The sequence below is a fragment of the Chenopodium album genome, chromosome 19 (genome assembly GCF_948465745.1).
Source record: "Chenopodium album chromosome 19, dcCheAlbu1.1, whole genome shotgun sequence".
NCBI classification, from domain to species: Eukaryota; Viridiplantae; Streptophyta; class Magnoliopsida; order Caryophyllales; family Amaranthaceae; genus Chenopodium; species Chenopodium album.
Window position 1 is genome coordinate 38,903,630 of NC_137852.1, and position 21,293 is coordinate 38,924,922.

Below are 21,293 nucleotides of genomic sequence, written 5' to 3' on the forward strand. Positions count from 1 at the left end.
TCAGATTGGTAACATTTTTTTATCTCTTCGCATCTCTCTTTATAGTTTCTACAGTGGTGTACCAAATTATAAATTTGTACCCTTTATTCTGTAATCTTTATCTACCTAATCATCTATGTACGGGAGTTCTATATATTGAGTAATATGCTTCAAAAATATGAACGTTGGTTAGTGGGGTAGTTAGTTCCTAAAGTTTCTGATTTAGTTGCTAGTATTTTGCTTAAGTCAACAATAAGTTAGAAGTTAATGGGTTTATTTGTTTAAGCACTTTCTATTAGTGGAATCTTGTTCTTATCATTATGTAAGTAGTTTCCTTGTTTTTAGCTTTGTTTGTTTTGGGATATTAGCCTATATAAGGCATTGATGTTATGTTTCTTTATTAAGTAATGAAAAGTCAGCCTTCTTCTACTATATTATATTGTGTTACTCTATTATATCCAACACACCCCCTTGCTTCAAAACTACATACTCCAAGCTTATGTCGAAAATACACATGCTTATCAAGAGGGAGTGCTTTGGTGAGGACATCAGCAACTTGATTGTTGGTTGGACAGAACTTCAACTCAATTTCTTTCTTTACAGCTAGGCTTCGAATAAAATGGTAGCATATATCAATATGCTTCGTTCTACTATGGAAAGCCGGATTTTTAGTCATAGCTATAGTTGCTTTGTTGTCACAAAATATTTCTGTTGCTTCCTTCTGCTCACACCTTACATCAGCTAGTAGTCTTCGTAGCCAAACTCCCTGACAAGCTGCTGCTGTCACAGCAACGTACTCTGCTTCAGACGATGACAATGCTACCACTTCTTGCTTCTTTGAGCTCCAAGATATTGCACCCGACCCCAAGTTGTAAACATGACCGGAAGTACTCTTTCTATCATCAATGCAACCTGCCCAATCGCTGTCACTATACCCGAGTAGGCTGAAATTTGCATCTTTTGAGTACCAAATACCAAAATCTGCAGTTCCGGCACTGTAACGAAGTACCCTTTTTGCTGCTCCAAGATGCTGCCTTGTAGGACTATGCATATATCGTGATAACACACTCACTGAGTACATGATATCAGGCCGAGTATGAGTTAAATAATTTAACCCACCAACCAAGCTTCTGTAATAACTCGGATCAACAACACCCGTACCATCATCAAGCTGCAATTTTTCATTAGCATTCATAGGTGTTGCAACAGGCTTGCTGTTATGCATATGAAACCTGAATAATATATCTTTTGCATATTTCTTTTGTGAGAGAAATATGCCATCTTCCACCTGGTTTACCTCAAGCCCAAGAAAATATTGCAGCAAGCCTAAATCTGACATTTCAAACTCCTTCATCATACATGATTTAAATTCAGCAATCAATTTTTCAGAAGACCCTAAATAAATCATATCATCAACATAAATGCAAACAATTAAAAAATCACCATTTTTGTGATTTTTTACATACAATGTTGGCTCATTCTCACTCCTAACAAAACCATTTTCCCGAAAGTATGAGTCAATCCTTTTATACCATGCCCTCGGTGCTTGTTTCAAACCGTAGAGAGCCTTCCGGAGCCTATAGACTTTGTTCTCCTGTCCACTAACAACAAAGCCTTCGGGTTGTGACACAAAAACTTCCTCTTCTAACTCTCCATTCAAGAAAGCAGATTTTACATCAAATTGATAAATTGGTAAATTCAATTTAGCACCCAAAGACAATAACATTCGCACTGTTTCAAAACGAGCTACGGGTGAGAAAGTTTCATCAAAGTCAATACCTTGATGTTGTGCATACCCCTTAGCCACGAGCCTCGCCTTGAACTTCTGGATACTTCCATCTGCATGATGCTTAACTTTGTAGACCCACTTGAGGCCAATGGGAGTCTTGCCTTCTGGAAGATCAACCAAATCCCACGTGTGGTTGTGTACAATTGCCGTCATTTCATCTATCATTGCTGCTTCCCTTTCTTCATTTTCAATTGTTCATCAAAACAAGTAGGTTCTGACACATACAGAGCAAATGAGCAAGACTCATACACTTCCTTCAAAGACTTGAACTTCCTGGGTGGTGTTTCTGATGAAGAGCTTGATCCGGATGAGGTGTTTCTGGAGCTTTTAGGTGTTGATGATGTACTTCCAGCTGGTGTGTTAGGAGGAGTATTAATTTCATTGCCATTATTTAATGACATCTCTTGTGTGGTGTTAATACTTCAGCTTAACCTCTTATCCCAATTTTTAAAGGGGAAAAATACCACCTTTGGAGTATAAAAATGCAAACCATGTTTAGATCTCAAGAGTTGTGGGAAATTGTTGAGAACGGGTATGATGAACCGGCGGAGCCACCGCAAGAACCCGATCAAAGATTGCGTGAAAATCGCAAAAAGGATGCAAAGGCCTTATTTTTCATCCAAACTGCAGTGGATGATGACATTTTCCCTCGTATTTCTTCTTCCAAGACAGCAAAGGCGGCATGGGAGATCGTCAAGCGTGAATACTATGGTGATAAGAAGGTAATTTCTGTCAAATTACAATCACTTCGTTCTGAATTTGATGGGTTGAATAAGGGTAAAAAGGAGACAATACAGAGTTATTTGTCTAGAGTCTTTGGCATTGTTAATCAAATGAAGTCTTATGGGGAAAGTATTAGCAATGAACGAGTGGTCAGTAAAGTGTTAAGAAGTTTAGATAGTGATTTTAATCCTGTTGTTGTTGCAATTGAAGAGTCAAAGGATTTATCAAATTACACATTTGATGAATTGATGTGTACATTGTTAGCTCATGAGGCTAGATTTAAAAAGGATGATGAGAAAGGTGAGGAGAAGGCATTTTAGGTGAAAGGAGAATCTTCCTTTAAGGGGAAGAATGAAAATTCAGGTGGTAGAGGAGTTAATAAAGGAGGCTTCCGTGGACGAGGTCGCGGAGGAAGCAGAGGACATGGCTATGGAGGAGGTCGTGGCCAACATGGAGGAGGTAATCGGCATTCCAAAAGTAACATTCAATGCCATTATTGCAAGAAATCCGGCCACAAACACTACTAGAAAACAGGCAAATTCCGACGGAATGGTTCCGACGGACATGTAATTCCGTCGGAAAGTACAAAATTTCCGATGGATTTTTTTCCGTCGTATATTTCCGACGAAATTAAGCAATCCGTCGCAAATCCGTCGGAAATTTCCGACGGAATATAAATCCGTCGGAAATTTTGTACTTTCCGACGGAATAATTCGTCGGAAATGGTAATTTCCAACAGATAAATATTCCATCGGAAATTTCCGACGGATTTTCCGTCGAAATATAACTTAAAAAAAAATAATAATAAAAGATAGTCTTTAAACCCTAACCCTACCCCCTTTTCTCTTCCGCCCCTTTTCTCCTTCCTGGTCCGCCTCTTTCTTCTTCTTCCTCTCTTCTCTTTCTTTCTCTCTCTTGGTCCGCTCTTTCTGCTCCTTCCTCTCTTCTCTTCTTCTCCTTCCTCTCTTCTCTTTCTTTCTTTCTCTCTCCTGGTCCGCCTCTTTTCTTCTCCTTCTTTTCTTCTCTTTCTTTCTTTCTCTCTCCTGGTCCTCTCTTTTCTTCTATCCTCTTCTTTCCCCTCTTTCTTCTATCCTTGACTAACAACAACCAACACCTCAATAATTTCCAGCAATACCATTGTTACCGACATCAACAACAATTCATCAAGGGTTTCGTCCTTTCTCTCTCCTCATGATAAAACAAATTAAAGGTTTTTAGGTCTAATTCAACTATGAAAATTCTAGATCTAGAGTTTTCATAGTCGAATTTGGCCATTTTAAACCGAATTCGAGTTCAAAATTAAGGCCATTTTCGATTTTTAATAGGTAAGTTTTCTTGTTTTTAATTTTCTTTCTTATTTCTTGATTTTTCTGGTTTTTTTTTGTTAAGTTAATTCTGATTTTTGCGTGGTTGTGGGTCTGGTTTTTGGGTGGTTTAAGGTGCGGTGGTGGTGGTTGATTTGTGTGGTCCAGGGTTAGGGTTCGGTGCTGGTGCGGGCTGATTTGTGTGGTTCTGGGTTAAGGTTCGGTGACAGTGACTAATTCGGGTGGTTCTGAGTTAAGGTTCGGTGGTGGTGGCTGGTGGTTCTGGGTTAGGATACGGTGGTGGTGGCTGATTTTAGTGGTTCTGGGCTAGGGTTCGAGGGTGGTGGTGGCTGGATCGTGGTTAGTTTGGGGAGTATCGGTCTGGGCTTAGGGTTAGTTAAGGGCTGGTGGTGTTTTGAGGTGGTGATACGCCGCGCCGGTGGTGGCGCGACATTTTTTTTTAATTTCTATAGATCAGTTTCCGACGGACTATTCTGGTGCCAGAAAATATCTTCCGACGGAAGGATTCCGTCAGAAATCCGTCGGAAAAGTTTTTCCGACGGAAATTCCGTCGGAAAAGGACGATTTTCCTACAAAGGGTTTTCCGACGACAGTTTCTGACGAAATTCCGTCGGAAACGGGTTCTCCGACGGAAAACAAGGTGTTTTCGAGGGATTTTTTCCGTCGGAAAACTGCAGTTTTCTAGTAGTGAAAGAAGCTGATTGTTGGAGTAAGCAAAGAGGTGAATCAAAGGCAAATTTTACGGAGGATCAACAAGAGGAGAGCAACCTGTTCATGGCTCACTCAAGGCTCGATCTGATGGACAATGGTGTTTGGTTTGTAGATAGTGGTTGCTCTAACCACATGTCCGGTGAAAGAAAGTTGTTCAAGAATCTTGATGAAACGAAGAAGTCAGAAGTTCGACTTGGGAATGACAAGCAAATCAAAGTTGAAGGCAGAGGCACCGTAGCAATCCCGACTTCTAATGGTGGTACAAAGCTTCTTCATGATGTCCAGTATGTGCCTTCTATTATCCATAATTTATTGAGTGTTGGTCAATTAATTAAGGGTGGTTATTCTGTGATATTTGAAGATGATTGTTGCAACATTTATGATAAAAAATCTAATCATGAAATTGTGAGAATTCAAATGACTCCAAATAAAATGTTTCTCCTTAATGTAGCACAAGGTGATGTTAGTAGTGCATTGGTTATGAAAGGGAACAGTGAGTCAAGTTTGTGGCATTTGAGATATGGTCATTTGCATGTTAAAGGGTTACAATTGTTAGGCAGAAAAAATATGGTTGTTGGTTTGCCTAAAATTGAAACTCTAGACTTTTGTGAAGGGGGTGTGTTGGTTGTAGTGCTTCAAAATAGTGTTAGTCAACGTATTTCCTATTTTTAAGTGTTATGGTTATTGGTCTGACTTATTTTATTGTTTGTTGAGATAATTTGGTAGGTAGTGCACTAGTGGACTAGTGGGTCATGTGTTACATGCATCATGTCAGTAATGCTTCCATTATTCTAGTTGTTAGTTATTTTGCTAGTCTATATAAGTCGTGTAATCTTTGGTATTAAGGTAATCAAGTTATTAATCTTTCTCAGCTCCCTTTATAAACTCAACACTATAGAGAGAGAAAGAGTGTTTTTGATTGTCAAATTTTAGTACTTGATCAAATTATCCCTTCTTACATATTTTCTCGGTTTCGTAATAATTACAATAGTAGAGTGGACACCAAATTTAAAAAACCCATAGGATGGAGTCCAAAGGGGGAGTTTTATAATATAAAATTTGCTATATGGTATTTGGTGTACTTGGAGGATTATCAACATCAGAATCATCAGATGTACGGTATACCTTTTTCTTTATGCATGCTAATACGTACTTCCTGTGTCCCTAAAACTTTCTTATATTGTGTGAGAAATAAATGTTAGAAATAAGAATGTAATTTTTAGGGGGAGGGAGTAGTACATAGTATAATAAGTATCAGGACAAAAGGAATACAAGTTAAAATAAGTGGCTGGGAGTACAGGCTGAAATCGCAAACAAGATCAGTGGCATTGTAAAACCTCTATCGTTGACTGTGGTTCTAGGTTGAACTAGGATTTTCTTTTTTAAAATTAAGCAATTTACAGGGAAAACGTACACAAATATAAGTATGGACAATTAATTGTTTTTTTAACGAATTCTTAAAAATAGTGTTTGGACATTGATGTAAGAACCACCAAAAACCCTTTTCTTCATCTTCTTCGCTCTAGCCAGACAAAAATAACATCATCATAGCTTAAAGTCTACTACTAGAAACAATGACCCTAATCAACAAAACCTTGAGCATAATAAAAATGAACGTCAAAATTATATGACAAATTGCATCAACAATAATCTAATTTCCATGTATTTAATAATGTGATTTAAATACATGGAAATTAGATGTCTGGAGCATACAAGGCCATATTTAGATTAGATTGTAACACTATAAAAAGAATTTGATTGACAAATGGAAGAGTTGGAGCCTGAATATATAATGACGGGATTCTAATGTAGTCATATGACTTTTGACTACCAAATTTTTTTTAAAATGGACGACAGAGATTATTTCTTTTTTGTTTATTTTGAGTAAATATAAATCACTTTTTCCATGCAAAAAAAATCTGATTTCATAGTTTAGAAAAAATAAGTGCACAACGTATATTACTACGCTTTACTAATCATGGAGTTTGACAATGATAAAATACTCTATTCAAAGTAGCAACATACAACCACCGACAGTTCCATAGTTATTTACCCAGGTCATTTAATGTTGTTTTTCAAAACCAAGAAAAAAAAAAGAGAGAGAGAAAATTCGAGTGTCTGGGTCAGGTTAGGTTTATTTAATATACTTAAATGGAAGGTCAAGCTAAATTATTGTGTTAAAAAAATTCGAAATATGAATTTGTTTTATTAGATTTGGTCGGTCACGTTAATTTATGAAACCTCTATGAATAGGTGATTACAAACAAGAAAATACATGCAATAAAGTAATATTATTGTTATACTGATGATCGAATAAGCATATACAGTCATAATTTTGTAAGGCAATGTATACAAGGAGATGCAAGGAGTGGATGCTTTAAGGATTGAACGTCTCCCTGATTGAATCTATAAACATTGTGTTTAAAACGCAAAACATCCAACACAAAATCATAAACGAAAATGTCTCCAAAAATCCTTGTCCGGCCTAAAATTAAGAGGAGCTAGACTTGATTTTTGACTAGTTTTTTGTGCTGACTAGTGTGAATTTGTATCGTAAATGGAAGTTATATGAATCATATAAGGGAATGGTTGATTAATAACACTGGCATGGACGGTTGTCAATTCGTGAATACAATTCATCAATGGTGCCAAACATGATTTATTGATTGGTTGATATTTTCATAAAATGCTTTAATTCGTGATACACATGCATGCATGCCCTTAATGGTGCCAAATTAAATTATCTCTTACTGTATAATTTCAAATCTAGCTAAAGTGGGGGACTACAACGAAGATTCAACGAACCTATTAATAAAGCAAGGAGTGAATGCCTTGACCTTCTAATCTATAAATACAGTAGCATCAAATGCATGCTTCAACACCAATTAAAACATCCAACATAAACATAAACATAAACATAAACATAAGCAAAGTTTTTCCAATAATAAAAATGTCTCCAAAAACAACCACTACCTCCCTCGCTCTCCTCGGAATTACTCTTGCTCTAACACTGTCCTCCGCCTATGCCCACTGCCCTGCTTCAACGATCCCTGAGATCTTGAAGCATTATGGGTTACCGCCCTCGATTTTCCCTGGTTATGCTGTCAGCTTCAGCTGCGATACTGTCAACGTTAACTCCATCAGGTTAAATATTAACTTACGTGATAAATGTACCGTGATTAATACACTTGGTGCTATTCAAAATGTACTCAAGTGTTCAGAAAGGATATCGGCGGTCTTATCACAAGACAAACTGACCGAAGTTAAGGGAGTGACTGTCCAACTCTATGTTAAGCTTCTCCCTTGGCTCGATGCAGCCCCATTTGGTCCACTCATGACCATAACCGGTGCCGAAGCCTCTTATGGACCTTTTAACTTAAAGTTGTTTATGTTTAAGTCTGACAAAGGTGATAGTCCAGCCTTCCCCTACATGTTATTCCCTAATCAAGCCCCCAAATGTGCCAAACTCGCTTTCTATGACACCGTTGTTGCCAACACCAACCCCGAAAATATTCTTCCTTTTAATCCTATTCTTGTTGCTTAATAAGCCAAGTTCACGCTTCCAATCGCACTAATGATGGGAGCTCATGTATGAACGTTAATTATCTATCATGTACGTTTGTGTTATATCCTGTATGTTTCTACTTTTGTTTGTTTCAATAAATCTGCTTACATGTAAGCAGCCCATCATTGGAACATACCTTGTATGATCATCTCATTATTATAAATCTACTACTTTTATCAGTCTTATCTATCTATCTATCTATCAAATCATTTTTTTTTTAGATTATCAAAATCTCAATTTCCATTTCTCCACGCAAATAAACTAACCACCAAGAGAAAGGCGTTGGTTTGGGCTCTTTAAATGTGACTAAAATGTTGGTAAAAAATGAAAAAATAAAATAAAAAATAAGCGGTGATTAAAGACACTGGTTCACTAATCCGGTGCCCTTTACTTACAAAGTGCACTGGTTTAAAACCAATGATGACTTAGGAATGGCCTTTTTTAAAAATTTAATGAAAGTTACACAAAAGAAAAAAAAAAAAAATCAAATAAAAAAAAAAACTCAAGCTAATGCAGTAGGCTTGTGATTTCATCCTTAAAAAATAAGCTAACTCCATAAATTTCCTCACTCTCACTCTTATCCACGACGTACTATTGCCCCCCTCCATTGCGCCACCCACTCCACCGGTTAACTGGCTACAATATTAGCAATTACAATGCATTAAATATTTAATCGATTTAGAATATTTTAGGACCTATTTACATTTACTGAATTGAGCTGAACTGAACTGAGCTAAACTGGTTAGAGATGAACTGAACTCATTAGTGCTGAACTAAACTAAACTAAGCTGAAATGAATATTTTATGAGAGAAGGAATTTAGAGTTGAATTAAACTGAATGGAACTGATTGGAGCTAAACTCAACTAAACTGATTGGAGCAGAACAACTGAAGTGAACTGAACTGAATTGAAATTAAGTTGAAGTGAACAGATCTTTAGTTTGAAGCAAATTGAAAATTACATGTGCATCTAAATAATTTGTCCATTAAGTTATTGTAGCTAGTTGACAATTAAATTTATGGTTACAAATCACATACTTCCGGCTACATTTTGCTCAAGATATATTTGTAACTAACAATATATTGAACGTTACAAATACTAAGGTCATTTTGTCGGATACTTTATTTGTTACTAAGCTTAATTTAAAATGTCGTCAGTTTCCTCATTTTCATGAGTTGTTAGCTTCAAATTTTGTTGGATACTTTATCTGTTACTAACAATATATCATTTGGAGTGTTACATTGATTTAGGTCAATCTGTGTGTGTTCTTTATGAAAATGTCGGTCATTTGCTTCGTGTTAAGTAACCAATTCATTAGATTTTCTTTTCTCATTGTAGCCATCTGATTAACCTGTAACAAAGTAGGATTCAAGCTTAATTTTGTTGATGTAATAGATTAATAATCTTAATTTGTTTCTATTATGAGATTCCTTTATCTTATGCACAAGTTATCCTAAACATGTGGTTAATTACAAAAGGAGCAATAAAATACTGCTCACTATGTTGACTTAATGATAAGCCATGCATGTATAACTCAGACCAATATTAATCAAATTCGTAGAAAGAAATTTTAGTTAGCTAATTTTCTAAATTTGTATGTAGTAAATGCAAATTATCTTAAGTAGAACTGACCAAACTAATCAATATCTTAAGTAGAACTGACAAATTCATAAATTGTTACAAGCTAAGTGTCAAAAGTAATGTTTAATGTTTTGATCATCACTTAACAAAAAATGCAATGATTACAAGCTAGTGTTATGATAACTAAATCTACTCTATTTATTTGAGTAATGTTTATTGTTTTGATAATCACTTAACAAAAAATGCAATGATTGACTAGCTGAGGAAAATATCAATTAACTTTTGACTATTCTATGTTTTAATTCTACCTGCATTATTAATGGTTTAACAAGTACATCAAGTTGGATATATCAACCCCACAATTTTTGGTACGGTGCAAATGAAATAATTGTACTACACATAAATTATTGACATTATTTGACACGTAAACGAGACATGTATGTTACTTTGTTGTTAATTTCGAGCTTAACTTGGAATATAATGATTTAAAATGACTTCTAAAACTTTAAAAGAATAATTTTTTGACACGCAAATCAAAAGAAAAATTAATAGTTGACCGCTCACGGAGCCTAACAGAAAATGTTTAGTGGCCTAAAAACTATACTTTTAATATTGGTTGTAATATTAAAATGAATTTAAGATAGGTACCAAAAATCATATGGAAAGACAAATCTTTTTTAGTAATTTCAAATCGACTCATGTCTCATTCAATATAAAGAAATTAGATTATTTATTTTTGGTTGAATCCAACCATCTGAAATTTGCACTCACAAACTACGTGATTGCATTGCAATGTTATGTTGGGAATTTTTTTTTTTTTATTATTATTATTTTTTTACAATGGTCCAAAAAGGAGTCTAGCTCCCAACTTACTCAAGAGAACAACGAGAAAATTTAAACCTCTTAACCAAACTAATACAAGAACTAAAAAGAGATTTAGGGTTACAGATGGTAGATAAATAACTCGGTACGGTCGTTGGACAATCATCCTAAGCCAAACAATATTTCTACCTAAACCAACCTAAGACAATTCTAGGGTAGGTAGAGGATCATATTTATCCACAGGAAATGGGTATGAGTACACCAAGATTATAAAGTGATTGTAATCTAGTTCGGTCACAAATTGGGGGTTTGACTAAATATCTACTATGGAGACAAACACTAGGCAAAAATGGGAATCGACACCAACTAAACCAATGGATCGAAACAATAGGCAAGCATGAACGCAAATTGGGTGATAAAAGGGCACTATTGCCTTCTTTTAAAGCCACAACACTAAGCATTCCTAAACCAAACTCGATCAATTAACAAGATAGGCCAACCAGGTCTTAACGATGGGAAGTAGACTACCAACTCGGGTTTGTCTTTTGATCAGTCCAAGATAGCATTAAGGCACAAGTAATTGGGATTTCTCACCTAATTATCTCAAGTAAAAATACTACATCATCCAAATAAGAAACCGTAATCAAGATAGAAATTCGATCTAATTATACAAGAAAGGCTCACAACCTAACTTCATCTTTCAATGCAAGCATAGAACTGAACACATGAGCAAATAGTGGCCATCCAATTACACATGCAATTAACCAATTTTTTTTAACAATCAATCATCAACAAAAATAAATATGCAAGCACTAACATCAATCAAACCATGGCATGGTCACTACTAAAATTCGGCTAAATTGCGACCGTTTTTTTACGACCGTCTGAAAAACGGTCGCAAAATTCATATTTTGCGACCGTTTTTTTTTGCGGTCGCAATATTACGACTGCTTTGACAACAGTCGCAAATTTGCGACCGTTTTACGACCGTTTTTAGCCTTTTAGACGGTCGCTAGGATGTTTGAACAAATAAAAATAATTTCAAATTAAAATAAATCGTTTGCAACCGTCAAAGACGGTCGTAAATGTCATAATCTGCGACCGTCAAAGAGACGGTCGTAAATGTCAAAATCTACGACCGTCTCTGACGGTCGTAAACGTCATAATCTGCGACCGTCAAAGAGACGGTCGTAAATAATCATAATCTGCGACCGGCAAAGACGGTCGTAAAAGACCCTTTTTCTAATTAAAAAAATACGGCATAAAAGCATATCTTATTCACAAACCCTAATCTACTTCACACTCCCTCAGCCGCTCACCCCTCTTTCTTATCTCTCTCCTGCTCTTTCCTTCTTACTTCTCTTTCTCACGCTCCTCCATCTCTTTCTTCTCTATCCTTACTTCTTTTATTTCCTTTCTTCTTCTTCTTCTGACTTCTCCATTTTCGTTCGCTTCTCACGCCCCTCCATCTTCATTCTCTTTTTCTTCTTCATTTTTTTCAGAGCTGTAGTTTTGGTGTACGTATTTTCGTCGACAAACAAATTATTTTTTTCGGATTTCTTCAACAAGCGAGTTATAGTTTTTCATGGTCAAATTCGATCTTAAAAATTCCAGATCTGGAGTTTTCTTGGTCGAATTTGACCATATAAACCTAAAGAGGAAGATATATTATGAATATTATGAAAGGTATGTTTATTTTTCAGAAAATTTTGTTTATTTTCGAATTTTTTGGTTGAAATTTGTTTTCCATTCGAATTTCCATGTTTGTTTGATTTTGTTATCGATTTTTAATTGCTTTTCTGTTCGAATTCCTTTGATTTTGGTTTTACTTCGAGTTTTTCATATTTTTGTTCGAATTTGTTCTATATTTGTTCGAATTTCATAGATTTTTGTTTGATTTTTTTGTCAATTTTTTTGTTCGAATTGTGGGTTTAATTGTTGTGGGTTTAATTTTTTTTGGGTATAATTATTGGGCGATTTTTTTAATTTAATTTTTGTTCGTTTTTTGGTTTAATTTTTGTGCATTTTTGGGCGATTTTTTTTATTTAATTTTTGTTCGATTTTTTTATAGGAAATTTTGCAAAAAACCACCTTTTAAATCTTGTTTTTTGAATTTAACCACCTTTTAAAAAAAATGTTGCAAAAATCCACCAATTTTAAAAATTTTGTTGCAACTTACCACCAATTCAATGTAAAACAATTGATAAATTTGGCTGAAAAAGTGGTAATTTGCAACAAAATTTTTGAAATTGGTAGTCTTTTGCAACATTTTTTTTTAAAAGGTGGTTATTTGCAAAAAAAAAAATTTAAAAGGTGGTTTTTTGCAAAATTTCCTTTTTTATATAATTTATGCATTTTATTTTCTCGAATTTGTTCTTTATGTGTTCGAATTTCTTAGATTGTTTGATGATATGACGTTTTATTTCATTTTTGTTTGCTTTTTGTTCAAAATTATGTAGGTGATTTTTTTTTCTTTTTCTATTTTAATGGGTTAAAGGTGGGTAGGTGGTGGTGGGTATTGGTGGTTGAAGGTGGGCAAAGGTGATGGTGGGTAGAGGGTGGCGGAGGCGGGTAGTGGTTGTTTAAGAAGGGTAGTGGTGGTGCGTGGTTTGGGTGGGTTCTGGTTTGGGTGGATCTGGGTTAAGGGTGGGTGGGTGGGTCTTTTTCTTTTTTTTTTTGTTTTTTTAATACTTTTAGCGACGGCTTATGGCGGTCGCTAAATTCAATATTTGCGACCGTTTCATAAGGAGGTCGCAACTTTTAATATTTGCGACCGTTTTTTTAACGGTCGTTGAAAATAGGTAAAACGACCGTTAAAAATCTGCGACCGCCAAACGGTCGTAATATTATTTTTTTGCGACCATGATAATAACGACCGCCATGTTGCGACCGTTGACGGTCACAATTATGTATTGCGACCGTTTTCACTATTTTTTGCGACCGTTTGCGCCGGTCGCAATTTGGCCAATTTTAGTAGTGGGTTGTGTATTCACCGTACCCAACCCCTAGCTAATTAAATACTCACTAAACATGGTGAATCGAAGAATATCATAGCAACAAGTTCTAATTTTAGCATCAATCTAACAAGTTCAGAGGAGTGATAAAGAACATGCAACAACAAATGATTTTCTTATGGGTTTATACTCTTATTTTTATAGCTCGTTGCATACTAATATTTATCACAACATCTTCTGCCTAGCGTAGATCGTGTGTAACAATTAGTGGTGCAGGATGAAAGGGTACGCTTAGCAAACCAAGAACAAGAACAATGACCTGCTGAAGCCCTTGGCATTGCTACTGTCCATACAGCAGTAGCTCGTGGGCAGGAGGTTCATGATCGTGGTCGGGAACGTTATGCCTTGGTGTGTGCTAAGTGCAAGAAGGTGGGTCACGAAACCTCAAATTGTTGGTCCAATAAAATTTGCAACCATTGTAAAAAGAGAGGTCAAGTGGAGGCTTAGTGCTTTGACCTTCATGGACGACCTCCCAGAGAGATGGCAGCCAAGGGGGGAGATATTCGGCTACTCGTAGTCAAGGTTCGGTGAGGGCCAATGTAATTTCGGATTCTACTACTTCTATCGAGAGCTCATCTTCTCAAGGATAAGTGTTCTCAAGCGAACAATGGAAAGCTATTACAGGCTTGTTTGGTAATGCAAATATTTCCGAAAATTGCTTGAATGGTAAGTTTGACGTTACTTCTTGGATAATTGACACAGGTGCAACACATCATGTCACCGGTGATAAATTTTGGTTGTTTGATACTGAGAGTTTTGAGCAATGCGTGGTTCCTCCAGGCGGATGCAAAATCAGCATGGTGCATCCCTTAAAAAAAAAAAAAAGTGGAAAGAACATTGTATAGAAATGTAAAGAACATTTAGTTAAAATGAAACGAACATGTTATAGAATTGTAAAAACATTGTATAGAAATGTAAAGAACATCTAGTTAAACTGAAAAGAGCATGTTATAGAATGTTAAATAATGTTTTTTATGTTTTCAAAAAACAAATAATGTTCTTTTTCTTCATGTTCTTGATTGTCAATATAATGTACTTTTATTTGTAACATAATGTTAAATCGGGTCGCTCCGGGCCTAAACATAATATCTTGTGCCCAAACTCGAAAAATATAGCGGGCTTTTGGGCTTTTTTCGGGTTGGGTTTGGATATTTAACAAAAAATAAATTTTTAGGCTTGCCCAAACCCACCTTATTTTCGGGCCGGATCGGGCCGGGCTGAAGTTGACCACCTCTAATTATCATGTTTGTCATTAATATTACAGATGTTCTTTAGATATATATAAAGAACATAAAGTTTGATGTTTTTTTTACAAAATAGCTATATGTTCTTTACAAAAAAACTATTTGTTCATTATAATATAATTATATGTGATGTTCTTTATAAAATAGCTAGATGTTCTTTACAAAATAACTGTATGTTCTTTAGTGAACAACTAAATGTTCATTCCGTCTTTTTAAAAAGCAAATGGATGCACGGAGAATTGTGCATCCGCCTCCATGAAGAAATATTCAGTTTTAAATGTCCCGTTGGTCTTGCCAATGGTTATACTATTGCGGCTTCATTGGTTAGTTATGTTCGTTTGTCGAACAAACTCACTCTAATTGGAGTTCTTTATGTTCTGCACTTGAGTAGTAATCTGCTTTCTGTGTCTCAACTTACCAATGAGCTTAATTGTTTGTCCAATTTAACTCTTATATGTGTGCTATAGAGGACCAAATGAAGGAGCTTATTGGAACGGGAGCTAGGAGAGACGGATTATATTATATTAGCAATTTGGACTCGGTGCATCATGTTGGCGTTGGTGAAATGACTTCAAATTTGGAGTAGTGGCATCGTCAAATGGGGCACCCTTCCGAGAAAGTAGTTAAGTTGCTTCCTCATGTTAGTAGTAATAAAGATTGTCTAGATAATTAAGGGGTGTGAAATATGTATGCGTGTTTAACATCCTAGAGACAAATTTTCCTCTTAGTGATAGAATTTTTGAGAAAATACATTGTGATTTGTGGGGTCAATATCGACATGTTTCGTCATGTGGTGCTCGTTATTTTTTACAATAGTTGATGATTATTCTAGAGATGTTTTAATTTATTTGTTGGTTGATAAAACTGAAGTTTTAAGAATGTTTTTTTGCTTTTTGTTGCAATGGTTAATAGACAATTTTCACAAACCACTAAGATTGTGCAAATTGATAATGGTATCGAGTTTAATTGCTTGCATGATTATTTTGTTGCTTCGCGAATTCTTTTCCAAAGCTCATGTGTCAGAATTCCACAACAAAATAGGAGGGTTGAGAAAAAACATAAACATATTCTTAATATTGGGAGAACTTTGAGATTTCAAGCAAATTGACCAATTTATTTTTGGGGTGAGTTTATTCTTGCCGCTGCACATCCTAGTAACTGTACTCCCACACCCTTGCTCCAAAATAACTCCCTTTGAAATACTTTTCAATAAACCTCCGTTTTTTGTTGCGATTCGTACTTTTGGATGTTTGTGTTTTGCTCATAATTAGAAAACTAATGGTGATAAATTTGCGAATCGGAGTAGAAAATATGTTTTTTCGGGATATTTTGTTGAGTGCATATAGTGACCAGACTTTGGGAAGCAACTCTCAAGGTGGTTTGTTGTTTAAAGGGTACCCCAGGACAAGATATTTTGTTAAGTGCATATAGTGACCAGACTTTGCAGGGTTGGTGTGATTTAGATTTGACGGCGTGTCCTCTTACATATTCGTCATTCGTAGACAGGTTGGCTTGTGTTTCTCTGTAAATCCCCTATGTCTTGGAAGACCAAGAAACAACCCACAGTTTCCATATCTTCTTGTCAGGCTGAGTATCGTTGCATGGCCTCAACCACACATGATTTGAAGTGGTTGAAGACCTTGCTTTTGAGTTTGGGTGTCTAACACCCTAAGGCAATCAAGTTGTTTTGTGATAGTCAATCTGCTTTACATATAGTTCGAAATTGAGTTTTTCATGAACGTATAAAGCACATTGAGATTGATTGTCACATTGTTCCTGATGCCATTATAGAGGGCTTAATTATATTGCTCCTTCCTATGTTTCCACTAAGGAGCAACTTGTTTAGGAAGACTCAGTGTGATCATCTTCTTTCCAAGTTGGGCATTTACGATCCCCATGCTCCAACTTGAGGGGGGTATTGTGGGATATATTTAGGGAATATTAGGATATATTTGGTGACCATAATTTTGGCTAGAATATCTTTCGGGGTATATTTGATTAGTTTCCTAATTCTATCCTATGTGGGTATTCTTGTATTATATATTGGCCATTAGAGCTATCAATGAGAATTAAGCTTTGATGTTTTATACAATTTAGCAAAGATACGTAAGATTACAGTTCTAGTATTGCATTTCATTTGCATAATTTCTCTTACTTTTAGCTTTTTTTTCATCTAATTCTCCCTTGCTTTAGTTTTTAGGTTTTTCTAGTGCCTAAAATTAGTTTCCAGAGTTGTTTATTACCTTTGGCTGCTTTGCTGTAGAGTCTTTCATCCACTCTCACACTTGCAATTCCACCACCGAATTGAAAACATAGACATGGATGACCAAACAAAGAGTTCCTCCGATACACTGCAAAGTAAAGAACATCCGGCCTCAAAGCATTGATGGTTCAATCCAATCTTTCTTTGAACCCTTTGAGGATGTTTTGTATAGCGTATCTGAGGAACTCTTTGTTTGGTCATCCTCGACCACTATCGAGTCCCCTGGGGGATCGGCTGAACTTGCGCATATGGTCTCCCATCATCAAAGGTGCGGCAACTGCAGCTGCAGCTGTACAATCAAATGACAGTCCGGTAGTCAGCACATTAAACTAACTTTACCAGGCCAATCCAATCCTACGACAAGTGTTACTATAATGATTTATTACTACTACAACTGTTTTTTAATTCACCTCCAAAGAAATTAAAAGGAACAAGATATATGAAATATGTATTTAAACGAACTAATAAAATAAACGGACTAATAAAAAATTACCTGGACTACGTCAAAATTTCACAACGCCCACATCGAAACAAAGAACTTGATGATTTATATTGCTTGAAATGTTGTCTTCCAGGTGTTACAAGTTGCTCTCCTTTCGTTGAACACATTAACCTTACAGCTAAAATGAGTAATGGATTTGGGTTCTATAAAAAATTAAAGATATTGGTAGTTTGGTACGATGGTGTATGAAAAAATGTCATTGTTGATGTACCTGCACGTCCATAGATATCATTTCGCAATGAAATGGTTGTTATATGTTCTACACGCCTTTTGGGCTTGAATTGTCGATGGCATAGGCCCCATCAATCCACATATCCAATACAAAATATTATACTTGAAGTTAGGGATGAATGAGATTTAAACCCGTGATGCATTTATTATCTTTACTAGGTTAGATCCCGTGCCATGCACGGTTTTTCACTCTTTGTTACGGAGTATTAATTAAAACTATATTTAATTATAAAAATAATTTGGTCCATAGTCTATTTTTATTTTATCCCAAATCTAGCAACTTAAAATACTACTATTTTTTTTATGACTACATATTATATTTTTAATTCAAACTTTCTTTTTTATATTTTCTATTTCATATTTCAAAAAAAATTTCATTCGCTAATTATGTTAGGTTGAAAGATTAAATTCATGATTTTTTTTTTTTACTTATAAATAATAATTATATACTATATACATTAAAAAGCAATTACTTATATAGAAGTAGAAAGATAGGATTAGATATCTAAGTTGGTAAATATATTATTTTACGACTGTTTTCCTAAATTTTTGAAGAAAATATTTTGCGTAATATTCTCTATCTTTTTTTTCAATTTTTTTTTAATTTTAAAATATACTAAGGACACACCAGAAGATGACACGTGTCATTGCTGGTGTGTCTTTTAGTATATATTTATTGATTCTGAACTTATTAGATTTAAAAATTTTAACTAATGATATAAATTATTTTAAATATAATTTTTAATTAAAATAAATGATATAAATTATTTTAATTAGGATGTTTTGTTCCCTCAAAAAAAAAAATTAGGATGTTTTGACAATAACAACCAATAATAGTTGGTGTTTTAGGAATAACCAATTAACCATCAAGAGTTTTTTTTGTATAAACTATCGGTTCATACTATTAAAACATCAAAGGAAAAATATACACAGTTGTATTTGTATATTGCTTTGAAAATTGTAATCTATGGAGAATTGTTTTCCAAAAATTATTTTTTGTTATACGGAGTATGGAGTAACAAACTAATGGAGCCTAATTTTCCATACTCTGGAGTTCTGGACTCTTGCGAATTCGTGAAACACACTTCTCAAATGCTGCCAAATATGATTTTTTTAAAGTTTTTAACTGGTCCTCCCTTTGTGAAACACATGCCGTGAAAAATCAAAATCAAAACATCAATGCTAGCTATAGTGGGGGGACTACAACTCTACAAGTCTACAACCCATTCAAGAAAAAAAAAAAAAAACTGAAAAAGTGTAAGATTTTAGCTGTAATTTTCAATTAATTTATGTAAGCATAGCTACAGGCGGTCTCTTTTTGTATCAGTTTTTTTTTTTTTTTTCTTTTCTCGTGGAATGGGGGTACAGTTGTAACTCTATGTACCTCCCTAGATCCGCTACTGGCTATGCTTCCTCTATTTTTTAAATAAGGAAAATTCGTTAAAAACCATCTTATAAAAGTCAAATTTTGTTAGAAATCATCTTATATTTTTTTTTTTTTTTTTTTCAAAACACATCTGTCTTAACAATTTGTTTGTTAAGTCCCACCACTCCTTAGATTTCGACCTTTAGTTGACTTAAGTGTTTGGCGTTGTTTTATGCGGATTTTAGGGGTTGTATTTTGCGATTTCTTTTATGTTGTGATGTAAATTTGTTTAATGGGGTGTATTGTCAGGTAGGATGGAGGGAATTAGAGAGCTTACTTTTACTAGAGTACTAAAACAACCACCAAATTGGTGAGAAGCAATCAATTGCCTCCTGCCATGGCTGACTCGTTGCAAAAAGAGTAGTAATTGCTTGATATGCTAATTGAAACAGAGAAGTACTAAAAGGGAAAATATGAAGGGAAAAGTGAAAAAAGGGGGGTTAAGTGGTCACGTGAGGTGCACATACTAGTAAATGCCGAAAACTTAAGGCATGGGGGGAATCCGGAAAGTGGTGGGACTTAACATTTTTTTTGTTAAAATAGGTGTGCTTTGACAGAAAATTTTTTTATAAGATGATTATATTTTTTACAAAATCTAACATTTATAATATGGATTTTAACAAATTTTCCTATAGATAATTACTTTCTATTTTAATCCCTAATCAATAAATTCTCTTTACGACTCTCCTAGCACTTATGCCTTTTTTTTATTTTTATTTTCTCCCCATCCCTCTCAATATTTTAAATTGTCTAGTTTTCCGCTATTATGAAAGTGATACATTTAAGATATACTCCCTCTGTCCCTTATTGATGGTCCTTTATGACCAATTTTAAGTCCCAAAATGATATTATGATCTTATTTGCTTTTTTCAAGCTAAGTACCAAATCAATTTTTACCAAACTTCTCTCCAATTTGCAACAATATTTATGCAAATTTTATTTTTCCATGTAAATTTTTCTTTTCCATGTACTTTTATTTCTTTCTCACTCTACTATTTTGCATACCCAATGTAAATTTACCTTTTCAATGTACTTTTACCACTTTTATTTATGTTTATTAATTCCCGTGAAAATCGCCCATAAGAGACTATCAATAAGGGACGAAGGGAGTATATATATTATATTTTAATGAGAATTACGTCTTAGATGAGAACAAAGAACTGATTTGGCCCCTAAAATCATTTCAATTGAACAACTGATCATATGCTTTTCGTGACATTATTAATGGCTTTTTGTGGGAAAATTGTCCCATTGTTGGGGATCCTACTTCCTCGATGCCCTAGGCCGTTTAAGCCCAATACTTTATACTTGTTAAGGTGTATCAGAATTTGAATTTAATTTCTTAATGTTAAGATATATTAGCATAATATATCATTAGTCTTGTAAATATTTAGTTGCCTAACTTATAGCTTAGAATTAGTCTTGTATTTAGCTGTTGCCTAATTTGTAGCCTAATTAGTAGCTAGTGATAGGCTCTTGTAATTGTCTATATTTGCAGTTAATGGAAAGGAATACTCACGGAAATAGTTTCCTTCATGGTATCAGATTGTTAGGGTTTCTTCCGCTGCAAACCCTTCCTGCTTCGCCCCTTCTCTCTGTTCTTCTCTTCTGTTTTTTCTTCTCTTCTTCTCCCTGTTCATTGACAGCCATGGCAGACTCAAAATTCTATCCCGCCTTCACTGTAAATAACATCCAAAAAATCATTCCCATCACACTCGAAATGGAGAATGTACAATACTCCACATGGGCGGAGCTATTCAAGCTAAGGTTCATGCTCGTTCTCAGTCCTTAATCATATTATTCCTCCGGAGAAAAAGGTCCCTGCAGCATCTACCGATGAGGAAAAAGAACTATGGTCGACGTTGGATGCGGCCGTACTTGAATTGGGTGGATTTATTCCACCATTTCTCATGACCTTTTGAACACTATAATTGAACCCGACTCAACGGCAATGGAGGCTTGGGATCGTTTGAAAGACATATTCCAAGACAATCAAAACTCCCGTTCCGTTACCCTTGAACATGAGTTTTCAAACACTATAATGGAGGACTTCCCTAATGCATCGGTGTATTGTCAACGCTCAAGAGCCTTTCTGACCAACTGAAAAACGTCGGTGCT

General features: G+C 35.0%; 2 protein-coding genes across 2 annotated transcripts in view; both read left to right on the forward strand.

Moving 5' to 3' along the window:
• The window catches only part of LOC145595471 (uncharacterized), a 74,034-nt gene that overhangs the window by 51,067 nt on the left and 1,674 nt on the right, over nucleotides 1–21,293 (forward strand). The window lies entirely within an intron of this gene.
• Nucleotides 7,397–8,275, forward strand: LOC145595469 (uncharacterized). Its single transcript, XM_081651888.1, has one exon. The coding sequence runs from the start codon at nucleotides 7,478–7,480 to the stop codon at nucleotides 8,069–8,071; it is 594 nt and encodes a 197-aa protein (XP_081508014.1). The 5' UTR covers nucleotides 7,397–7,477; the 3' UTR covers nucleotides 8,072–8,275.

Bases quoted from the DNA above. Each gene is read 5' to 3' on its own strand.
- LOC145595469 (XM_081651888.1), top strand. From the start codon at position 7,478: ATGTCTCCAAAAACAACCACTACCTCCCTCGCTCTCCTCGGAATTACT.